At 40.5% G+C, this 11347-nt stretch overlaps 1 protein-coding gene across 4 annotated transcripts in view; it reads left to right on the top strand.

Annotated features, from left to right (window-relative positions):
* The first annotated feature begins 412 nt into the window (after nt 1–412).
* UGGT1 (UDP-glucose glycoprotein glucosyltransferase 1) overlaps nt 413–11347 on the top strand; it is a 37944-nt gene continuing 27009 nt past the window's right edge. For 2 of the 4 annotated variants that reach the window (XM_085069784.1, XM_085069787.1), the window contains exons 1-9: nt 3103–3238; nt 5036–5118; nt 5663–5793; nt 6636–6748; nt 7955–8129; nt 8929–9025; nt 9626–9704; nt 9903–10003; nt 10827–10926. In XM_085069784.1, the coding sequence (XP_084925910.1) occupies nt 3114–3238; nt 5036–5118; nt 5663–5793; nt 6636–6748; nt 7955–8129; nt 8929–9025; nt 9626–9704; nt 9903–10003; nt 10827–10926 (1004 nt within the window). In that variant the 5' untranslated portion in view covers nt 3103–3113. Of the gene's footprint in view, nt 531–2523; nt 2960–3102; nt 3239–5035; nt 5119–5662; nt 5794–6635; nt 6749–7954; nt 8130–8928; nt 9026–9625; nt 9705–9902; nt 10004–10826; nt 10927–11347 lie in introns of those variants that run through there. The other 2 variants (XM_085069785.1, XM_085069786.1) reach the window with 2 other exon arrangements.

The raw sequence follows: 11347 nt of genomic DNA, 5'->3' as shown, positions 1-11347 counted from the left end.
GTGCTCAGAAAGGCCCAGTGACACTGCAGGTGGCTCGGAGGGCGCGGCAGGACAGCTGGGCACAGAGCGCACCGTGCCTAAGCGGGGTCAGCAGCTTCGCGATGAACAAGCGACAGTGCAGGGCAGTTCTGACGGAGAACGTGTGAAAGGTACCGAGAAGATAAATGAAGAATGACTGGTTTTTAATCTGCCATATGCTGCTTTCAGTTTTCCGCTGTCTTTACGAATAAACGAGCAAGTGCAGGAAGCAGTTGTTTGCACAAGGTCCCCTTCCAGCAGCACAGGCTGGCCAATGGACCAGTTAAGAACAAAAGAAACACAAGTTCCACCTGTGCTTCTGGCGTTACCTCCCTAAACCGAAGCTGCCAGGAGTGCTGGCAAAGCCCGCGCTGTGCCCCGGCCGTACCCGGCGCGGCCCCGCCATGGCTGCGGCCCGGCCCCCGTCACTGTGCGGCGCCGCGCCGCTCGCCGGCAGCGGAAGCGGAAGCGCTGGGAGCGGCGGGAGCCGGGCGGCGCGCGGCCGTTCGCAGGTGCGCTATCGCTGCCGCGGGGAGCGGCGGGCCGTGAGGCGGCGGCGGCGGGGCGGGTCCGTGGCGGCGGCCTGGGCGGCGGCGGGCGGCCGGGGAGGGCGCCGCAGCCCCGCGGAGAGGAGCCTCGCTGAGGGGCCGACACCGGCGGGGTCCCTCGAGCGGCTTCCGCGTCCCGCGGGGCTCCGTCGGCCGGTCGGCGGGCGCACGAGTGCAGCGGGACCGGGGAGCGGCGGAGGCTGTGCTCGGGTTAATGCCCCGCACCATGAGCGACATGACGGCCCGGGTTTAATGTGTGTTCTGAGCCCCGGGCGGCCCGGAGCTGCCGTGTGGCTGCTCGGCGCTTCAGTGACAGGGCGCTGCAAGCCACCGGCAGCTGCAGCCAGGCTTTCTGGCCCTGGGCTAGCCAGGGAATCGCCACCGTTTGGTTTCAGTGTCCGTAGCACGGCAGCGTGAGCCCTGTGAAGGACGTGCTTCTCCAGAGTTCCGAGCTCTCGCTGATCGCTGTTATCAGTGATGTGAGCCGTGCACGATGTGCGTTCAGCACTTACCCCTCGCTCCCGGCAGCTGCTGCTTTCCTTTGCCCTGCCGTGCCGTGCAGCTTCACCCGCTGCTGCCTCACTGACCTCACTGCACTTGCCAGAGGGCACTGGCTGTGACTGTGCGCTGATTTATTCCTTGCCCCGAGGCTGCATGTGCAAGTTTCCAGAAGTATTTTGAATGGAGTAATTGGAAGGAAAATAAGGAGGAAAAATATTTACAACGGAAGTGTGAAAAATCCGCTTTGCAGTGTCATAATTCAGAATGGGTTTTGCTTTGTTACCTGGCGCAGAGCACAGCTGGATCTCCTTGTGTCACTTATGTTCATTCCCGTGCCTCTTACTTCTTTTTCCATGGTGTATTTTGTTTGAGATACTGGTCATCCCTTTCTTTTATGGCTGTTCCTATTGAGGGCTTGTAGATATTTCTAAACTGCAGGTTTTCAGTTGGCCGATCTGTGGAGGGTGACAGATGTGTCCTTTGGTTTCTTTCCTATTTCATACAGAAAAAGGCTTTTATTACAGTCTTCCCAGAGAGGAAAAGCAAGCACAAGAGAGCAGTATAGGAGCTTTAGTCATGAGAATGCTATTCGGTATATTAACTTACGTGTTCTGAACCCCAGTGTATGATTTGCGGAGAATAAGAAGGACATGTCTCTGGGAGGAACTGTAGTTTTTTGTGGCACTTGGCAAAAGCCAATGTTTCACTCAGCAGATATTGGCTGAACTTCCCCCTGTGCACACAGGGAGTGATGGCTGTGACCATTCTGTGATGCCATCTGTCTGCTTCCCAGGTGTGGCATAAAGCAAATGTCGTGTGCAGCTGAGCAAGCTGCTCTTTGGATATCACAGCAGGAATTTCTGGTTTTATCTCAAGAGAAAGGACAATATCTGAGTTATTGTTGGGAAACCTTTGGCTGGAGGACTGTAAACTTTTAAAGGGAGTAGGATTTGGTTCTTTTGTCTCTGTGTGTATATACAGGTAGCTTAGAGCTACAGATATATAATCCTATTCTTTACATTGAGATGGTAATAAAAAAGAGACAGAAGTTAGATCCTGGCAGGTTGTTGGGTGTGATATATGTGGAACTGGAGTGGGTTGTTTGTTCAGTTGCAGGGGGCACGTGGAAAATGAGTTATCCAGAAAAATAAGGATAAAGAAATGAAAGAGTACATGGGTGCACATTGGGGGTATAGTAAATATAAATGTACTATAGTGAGAGAGGAGCAAAAAAGTTTGAACTTTTGGAGACTGTAATGGAAAGCCAACAGAAAAATTCAGGTCTTCCATAAGGTTAGGAGTTGTGGGCAAGGAAATTCCACTCAGCTTTGTTTTAGTGTGTAGGCCAGAGAACACAAAGGCTTGAAAATATACATGAAGGACAATAAGAAAATGGCAGATTTTTTTTGGGCTCATTTCTCACAATAGGTTTGAGTATATCTCACATATTTGAGTCTGTTTGCATTATTTCATTCATTTTTCAGCTTTTAAATTTGGTGGTGCTTAGTGCATCCAGGAAATACTTGTTTCTCATTCCCCAAAGAAGCAGTCGGCTGTACCTAGCAGAACCTAAAGGACTAACTAGGGAGCTTCATCTGACACTGATTAGGCCACAGCTGCTGGATCTGTGATAACACAAGGTGGGACTTTAGCTCCCATCAAATGAATGGCAGGTTGTTTTCTCACCCAATCTGAAACATGTGTGGTTTGTAATAGCTCTTAAAGCAAGAAGTATGTGGTAGTGGTGTCACAGAACACAAGCAAGCTTATTTGAAAGCATGAACACAGAGGAAGCTGGAATTGGTTTTGGTTTAATTGCGTCTCAGTAATAAGATTGTAAATTCCTTGCCTCTCCTCAAGTTTTCATAGTATTTCTGATTTTGTAAGCCCAGGTGAGATGATAATAATCTCATTAATGTATTGCATTAAATGCTGTCTTAAAATGCATCTCAATATATATGGATATTTGGATATGTGAGGTCCTGTGTTTGTGAGAAAAAATGCAAAACTTTTTTTTTTCCTTTATCATTTTCAGCCTTTTATAAAATGGGAATACTTATTGCAGTCCTTGGAATCTGGTTCAGCTCTTCACTTGTAAAAGGAGATTCTAAGGCTGTGACAACATCTCTAACTACAAAGTGGTCTTCAACTCCTTTACTCCTTGAAATAAGGTAATTGCATTGTGATTTTTTTAACTGTCAAATCAGACTATGCTTAGAGGGTAAAGTGTTCTCTTTGTTATGTGGCACTTTGGTTTCTGGTCACTACTAACTCACAGTAATAACATGAATGTGATCACTGCTGTGCATGGGGAGATGAAGAAGTATGTTAGAGGAGACAGTAGTAGGTTTTTGTGTGATAAATTCTTTCATTGTGCATTACAACAAAGATGAATAACCATAAACAATTACGTAGTGGGTATTTTTTGCCTTATGAAGTTTTACTCAAAGCATTAGATAGAGGAGTTTAGCATGGTCTTCTACATGGCAAAATGTGTTTTACTTGAGTGTTTTGTAGGTTTTGTAGGTTTTGATACATTTCTGCTGTTCTTGCATGTCTAGCTCAGTAAAGCTTGGGTTTAATTTTGGTCATGTGAGTTGTGCATTGATTAAAGTCAATTGCTTTGTTAAGAGTTGTGCAAGTCACCCTGGGAACATTCCTTCAATGCTATTATAGACTTTTTTTTTTTTTAAGATGTTATGTAAAAAGAAAGTGAAATGCCTTCTTTTCACTGCCAGTCTGCTCAGCACTTTTGAAGTCCCCATTGTTTCATTTTGTCATGTTTTAGTTTGGAGATGTCAGTAGTACTTCTGGAATTTTAAGAGTGTGTGTGCTTAATTTTGTATCACTTAAGGGTATTGCCAAATGTGGAATTTTGTCTGTTTTACTGCAGATTGTTTCACATGAAAATAGTTGAGCATGGCTTTCATTCAGAGGACAGGTGTGTCCTAGGTGAAATTACTTTTCTGTAACCTTCTCTGGAGAAGTTGAAGACTGAAAATTCCTTAAGCAGTAAAATGCAAAGCACAGGTGTTAAGCCATGATTTAAATACCGTGAGACTGTGTGACACTACTGGGGCAAAACTCAACCCAGGAGAGTGTGAAACAGTAAGCAAATAATCAAAATCATGTGCCAAAGACTTGATCCATCAAAGACTTTGGATAGATAAGCATTGTTCACCTGGGATGAACTGCAGCATGATGCAGCACTGCAGTGTAGAATCACTCCTGCTGTTCAATGTACTTAGCCCAGCACTGCAGTTTGTTACCCACGTGTTCAAGCAGCTCTTACCACCTTGGATCAGAGCACACAAGTTACTGTGGCAGTGAGCAGGCTCCAAACCTTCTGCTGTAGCAGCCTTTAGCATAAGGTATGTTACATGTGTAGACAGGATACAGTATTTGTGGGTAGTAAGGTTTAGAGAACTAATTTCGTTATCTAACCTTGTATCTGGACCCAACTATATGCTACTATATGAGATTTGAACTATATGAGATTTGCTACTATATGAGATTTGCTACTATATGTGATTTGAAGCTGTGACTTCTCCTTTTGCTTGTTTAAGAACAAGCAAACAGAAAACCTCCACCAAAGTTCATAATTACAGTAATATACAGTTTATTTCAGCAAAATAAAAACATGTGTTTCTCATAAAAGAAAGATAGCAAAGAAATGCATTAGGGAGGAGAGCTAGCAGGATGGACACTTCTGCCTGTTAGAAGTCTTTAAAGGAACAATAGGTGCCTTACAAGCTGCTTTCATGGACTGTGTGTTTGTCCTGGTCTGCAACTACTATTTGTTTGGGTTTGTTTTTAGTTTTCCTGGAGTGCTCTTTGTGGTAACACAGTTTTCTGATATAGGTAAATAAATGGTAGGTGCTAACTTTCTGTAAATCATTACAAGGTATTAGATTTGTAACTTGAGAGAAGATTCATAGATCTAAGCTCACTCTTCTCATCTTACTTAGTGAATTTTTATCAGAAGAAGGTCAAGAAAAATTCTGGAATTTTGTTGGAGCCAGTGAGAGTATTAAGACAGCTGAGCATGATGGTAAGTTTTTATAGTCTTTTTCTTGATGCTGACTGATAGTTGAAAAATATATCACAATGCTTTGTGTTCCATTGTGTTAGTCCTCATTTGACTTCTAAAATACTAATTTAAGTCATATTTTTTGCTGTAATGTGCTCAAGGCTTTTGGATATCCATTTGACAAAAGCTGTAGTGGATGAGTCTGAAACATTTTGCTTGCTGGTTTCTTTTTCAATGTGAAGTATGAAATATTTTAAATGCCTTTTCTCTGTGTTACTATTTCTCAACTGAAATGAAATGGGGACTGTTAACTGTTTCCCTTCTCCCCAGCCCATGTTTGTATCCTCTAGAATGTATTCCAGTGTACTCTCATGGAACTCTGTTGAAGTTCACTCTAATCCAGCTGTAGAATTGGCTGTAACAAAAATGGAGGAGAAATGGTCATGTGCTTACTTAGAATTAATGTCTTGGGTTTCTGTTGGTGTAAATCACATTTAAGATGAGAAGCCCCTCTTCAATGAGACTATGGTATAGAAAGATAACTGCTTCTCCTTTGACTTTGCAGGTAGTGATTATTCCTCTTACCAGGAAATGCTGAAAGTAGCCTGCCAGACTCTGTCACCTTTGCAGCAGAATTTGTTGAAGTTTTCCTTGTCTTTACGCTCTTATTCTGCAACAGTTCAAGCTTTTCAACAGGTTAGTACAGGAGATGCCCAGATGATGTGCAGAGCATTTTACTAAGGCTCAGGAAGGAGTGAGCTGTGGAAGGAAACATTTGAGAGTGTAGAAAACTTAGACTGATTAACTGCTCTGTACACCTGACCCACAGAGCAGATGTGTATATGAATTTCATGAGGTGATGAATATTTGTCTAGAGTAGACTAAAGAATTGTCATTTTGGCATGTCTGCATGTGTTTTGCCTGCTGTACTGATAGTTGTGTGAAGATTTTGATGAGGACCATCCCTATGGCTCCAGTGGTACTTGTGATGCTGCTGCTGTTCTTGTTGCTCAGTTGAACTTACCTGAAGATAGTAATCCACATATATATGTGTGTGTGTATAAAGTGATTAGAACTCATAAATGAAAGTTCATTGTGTTCTCTGTTCTTTTTCAATCTCGGGGTATCATATAATTCATTGCAAAGTGTCTCACATTAGGATGTGCTTTATTTAAGTAATACTATAAAACTTCCTTGTTCATCTGGAGTCATTTTGTCACTTGATATTTAACAAATACAGATATTTGTGATACCTAAGGCAAAAAAAAAAACCCTCAACCAAAACCCCTACAATTGCGAGTGTTGCTTTCTGTACCTGCAACTAACTTTACAGTTAATAGTAGCAGACTGAGAAACAAGTTAAGGCTTAACTCTCCATCTTGCAATTTCACCTTGCATTTAAATTATGTCACAAACATGATAGAAGTACTAATTTGGAATGTAGGAAATAACACTTTGCTGCACAGCTACACTGTTACAATTTTCACTTGTTCTGAGAGCAAACATTCAACCTACATTATTACCAATATTTTATACAGATAGCAGCAGATGAGTCTCCACCAAAGGGCTGCACCCTGTTTTATGTTGTGCACGGGGAGAAAACATGTGAATTTGACTCTCTTGGAAACCTTTTACAGGCGGCTTCAGACAGGTATTTGCTTAATTTCCTATTACTGGATTAGCTCTTAAGATTTACTCTGTTAGATTTACTGCTGTGAAGAGCTTGTAATAGACCTGTTGTTTCTATGTTCTTCAGTATTGATTTCTCCTGTCCATTGTTTGCACAGGAGTGACAGGCTCTTATTTTGTCTTAAGTCAGATTGCAGTGGTTGTTTTCTTATCCCTTGCTGTTTGATAATTCTGCTAGGAAGAGGAATGTGCACAGGAAAAGTTGGAAACAAATTCTGGAAATAGCTGGAAACTGTTGAAGGATAGTAGGAATTCTCAGGAGTGTATAAAACCTTCAGTATGTAGGGAAAATAGAAGCTGCAAATTCAAATGAGAGTTAATGTAACAAAGTGTTTCATGAATGGCTGAAAGCATGCAAGTATTTTTTTCTCTGTATAATTTTCTCAGCATTTGAAAAAGAAAACTATTACCACACAATATATTTAAAATTCAGATTTCTCTACAAGAACAGAACTTGATTGTAACTGCTAATAACAAAAAGAAGGTATAAAATATAATACCTATAAAAAAAAGACAAAAACCAAATGAAAACGAACCCAAACTCTTACATTTCAGTTTGTTTTCATAATATGAAAACATTTTTATTTTCAATATTATTTTTGTAATCTTGGTAATATTGATTCTTGAACACATAAAGAGTTTTTTGTCAATATGCAGGCATATGGCATCTATAGCTTTCATGCTATTCTTCTCACTTACTGGGAATATTTTAAATGTTTCATTGCACTTTAGACAAAATGTAAACAAATAAGTTGAAAATAGACTTAGTCACTTTCTTGTTTGTATACTAAGCCCAGGACTGGGTTCAAATGAATTTGTGCCCTTGGCACATCTGTTCTATCAGCCTTTTTAGTTTTTCATACAGAATTTATGAATCACCGTGGGGAGAGAAAGTTAATTGGAAATTTAAGAGAAGTTGTTAATTTTTAAAATTAGTATCGTATTAGATTCAAAATAGCTCTTAGTCACTTGTTTCCTCTTCATGTGTTCATTTTTCACAAAGCTTTTATCAAGTGCTGCCAGCCTTGATATAATCTGTGGGAATAGCTTGCCATATGTATTCAGTGAGAAAGGAACAGTGATTAAACAGGACAAAAAATGTGCATCTTGCACTGAGTGAGGAGATGCTGTGAATCACACTGTGGCATTTTTCACTGTTTCCTCTTAGGCCAAAGCCATTTTTGTTCAAAGGGGACCACAAGTACCCAGCGTCAAACCCCGACAGCCCTGTGGTCATCCTTTATGCTGAGATTGGCTCAGAGGAGTTCTACAGACACCACAGGAGGCTTGTGGCAAAGGCTGAGGCAGGAGAAATCACTTATGTCCTCAGGCACTACATTGCTGTAAGTATATTAGTGCAGTGTTAGAGATGTGTTTGAAAATAGAGTAATTTGCCTTGGTTATAAAAATGAAAACTGACCCAAGTTTGTTTCCTTTAAATTGACATTTGCCTACCGTTGTTATTCATTTACTTTGAATACTCAAAAGTTCTAATTTTTTATTGTGTGTAGCTGAGTAATACAGACTATTTTAAATCTCCTGATTGTTTTAATGAAATTGTTGGATTTCACAAATCCAGGCCTAAATTCCAGATTAATTAGAGATTTTAATGTAAAAAAAAACCTGTTTCTTTACCTATGTTAGATCATAGGAAATAGTCAGACATTTCAGAGTCAGGCCATTTAGTTACTTTAGTTACTTGATATGAAAAACAAGGATTAACATTAAGGTACATTTTCAAAAGAAAAGCATTGTTTCTGTAGCAATTTTTTTCCAGAACCACCAGCTGAAGTTCCTTTCCACCCTGTAACTGATTTGATGATAGGAGTCTATCCCCCTGTGCTTGGCTCACACACTAAATCCTGAAAACATCGTTTTTCCTCTTTACTTTGTGGATTTTGATGGTTTTTTGGTTCATAGAGATAATTATTTCATGCTGAACTTCAAGAAGTGTGTTGAAATACAGTAGGAAATAATATTTTAGGATGTTACTGCAGAATCACTCATGGTGTTTGTTTCTCACTACCAGTTATGTCTGAAATGTGTACCAGATTGGGATTTCTTAGCTTTGGGAAGTGGCAGCTTTTAATCTATGCATCAAAACAAAGATGGCAATATCATACTGTTGGCTTTTCCTTACAGAACCCCAGCAAAGAAAAGGTCTACCTCTCTGGCTATGGTGTAGAACTGGCTATTAAGAGTACAGAGTATAAGGCCAAGGATGATACACAGGTGAAAGGTGAATTATTATTTTAAATATTTTAATGTGAACATTTTAATTTTGCCAAGGTAATTTTATGTTTGTTTTGCTATGAATATCTGAATTGCAGATATTTGTATTTCCTTAGCTCTGAAATCCCATTTAGGAGCATGTTTCTTATGAAGGATAGCTTTGCCATGGCTTTTGTCTTCTGTCTTTGTGAAATGCTGGAGTTGTGGCCCTGGACTTAGTAATGGCACTACTTATGCAACTAATCTTTTAGCAGATAGTCAGCTTCTCTGCAGGTGTGAAGCAAATTCTCTACTTGAATTTGCCTTAACTTATCCATCCTCAGAGCAGATTGTGTTCCCTGTTCTTGGTGATTTTTTTTGGGAAGACAGAGTTTTGCATGTCTTTTTTTTTTTTTTCTTTTTTTTTTTTCTTTTTCCTTTTGCTGCTTTTATAGAGCACTGATCTCTGTTCTACAAACTCCCATGCATCTGCCAAAACTGTTTTGATAGTGTAATCTGTGTGTAAACTTTCTCTTTACATGTGCACATACACATATAAACACCAGATTTTCCTGCTTTTCTGCTTGTGAATAGCTTGGTGCTAGTGGTGTTCTCTGTGTGTTTATAGGCACAGATGTGAATGCCACAGTCATAGATGAAGATGACCCTATTGATGAAGTGCAAGGATTTCTATTTGGAAAACTCAGGTAAAACTCAGTTGGACTTTGTTGTATCAAAAACTTTTTTGCAGAGATGATGATATTTTGCTTTGTTATTATTTTTTACATGTCTGAGTTTCCTGTATGTGTTAGCAGAATACCTTTTTATGTGGTAGTTTCTTTAAATTAGCAGTAGACTTTCTTATAGGAAACCACAGAAGTTGTTTGTCTCTTGTGTCCTTTTAGGCAGCTGTATCCTGACTTGTCAGAAGAGCTGAAAGAGCTCAGGAAACACCTTGTGGAAAGTACCAATGAAATGGCACCTTTGAAAGTATGGCAGCTACAAGGTAATCTGGATAAAGGCTTTCAGTATTGGTCTACAAAAACTCAGTGTAAATATGTTTTTTAGTGTTCTGCACAATCAAGGTTGTTAGTGGCTGTGTACAGTTGACTGAGTTTGACTGTAAATTCCTGCATTCAGTCTCACTTGGAAAATACTTGTTTTTTTAAAGTGCCTTTTTTTGGTAGAGTCCTGTGGAAATAGCTTTTAGGATTGTTTCACAGGACTTCTGACGTGAGGATTGTTTTCTCAATTGCCAAGTACAGTAGGCCACTTGCTCTTAAACTGATTGCTTGTATGGGCTGCTGAATGCAGAAAAGAAAGGAATGTAAAGGTTCTTTCCATGATCACATTTTTGATGTGGAATGTTGAGATTTCTCAAGACCAGGGGAAAACTGTATTTCAAAATCAACTACGTGCTGCTCTGGCCTCATTCCCTGGAAAACATCTGTAAAGGCCCATGAAAAAGCTTTTCATCCCCCCAAAAAGAATAATGCAAAAGGCTAAATGTATTTTGTGTCTACCTATATCCAGTGGAAGGGCAGATCCTTGCACCTCAGCCAAAGAAAGAAAGAATGCTGGTCTAGACTCACTGAAGCAACTTGTAGGCTGCATGCACTGCTTCAGTTTGAAAGGGTTACTTATTTCAAGGCAATTCATAGAAGTTGAACACCTTTATTATTAAGATGATTTTAAAAGAAGTATCTATAGGTGCAGATAGAAAGTGAATTTTCATAGGTAACATGCAAGTTGAAATCTAAAGCTAAGATGTCTCTGCATTGCCTTGCTTTCAGTTTTGAGTTCTTGACTTCTATTTTTTCACTTCCAAGATCTGAGTTTTCAAACTGCTGCTCGCATTTTGACTGCTCCCCCTGTGGATGCTCTGATGGTCATGAAAGATCTTAGTCAGAACTTCCCTACAAAGGCCAGGTAACTTTAATTATGACTTCTAGAAAGTTTTCTTACTTTCCTTTTCCTGAGCAGGACCTGAGACAAGCAGCATTGGTTGGGTTAATGTCTGGCTTTCACTTAGCTGGAAGCAAGCACTGGGGAATGTTTATGCTGGGAAGTTCTTCAGCCTGCGGTTACAAAGAGGATCTTACAGTGTTTTTCTTGGATGGCAGCTGATGTGGACTGGTAGAAAATTTGCCAGAATTGCCTGTGCTGTTTTATTGTGAAATGTGTCTAAACCTATTGCATCAAGTAGTCAAGAATTTATTGGCTGAGCTTTCTGTTTGGTGGCCTTAACATTTATCTATTCACAGGGTCCCGCTCTTCCTCTGGGATCCACTTTGCCAAACAGCCCAGTCAGTCTCATGTCAGAGGTGGAATTTCACTGGATTTTGCACTT

This window comes from Lichenostomus cassidix, chromosome 9, assembly GCF_008360975.1.
Source record: "Lichenostomus cassidix isolate B80296 chromosome 9, HeHo_3.0, whole genome shotgun sequence".
NCBI lineage: Eukaryota > Metazoa > Chordata > Aves > Passeriformes > Meliphagidae > Lichenostomus > Lichenostomus cassidix.
The sequence above is the reverse complement of the archived record's forward strand: the minus strand, read 5'-3'. Positions and strand labels throughout refer to the sequence as shown.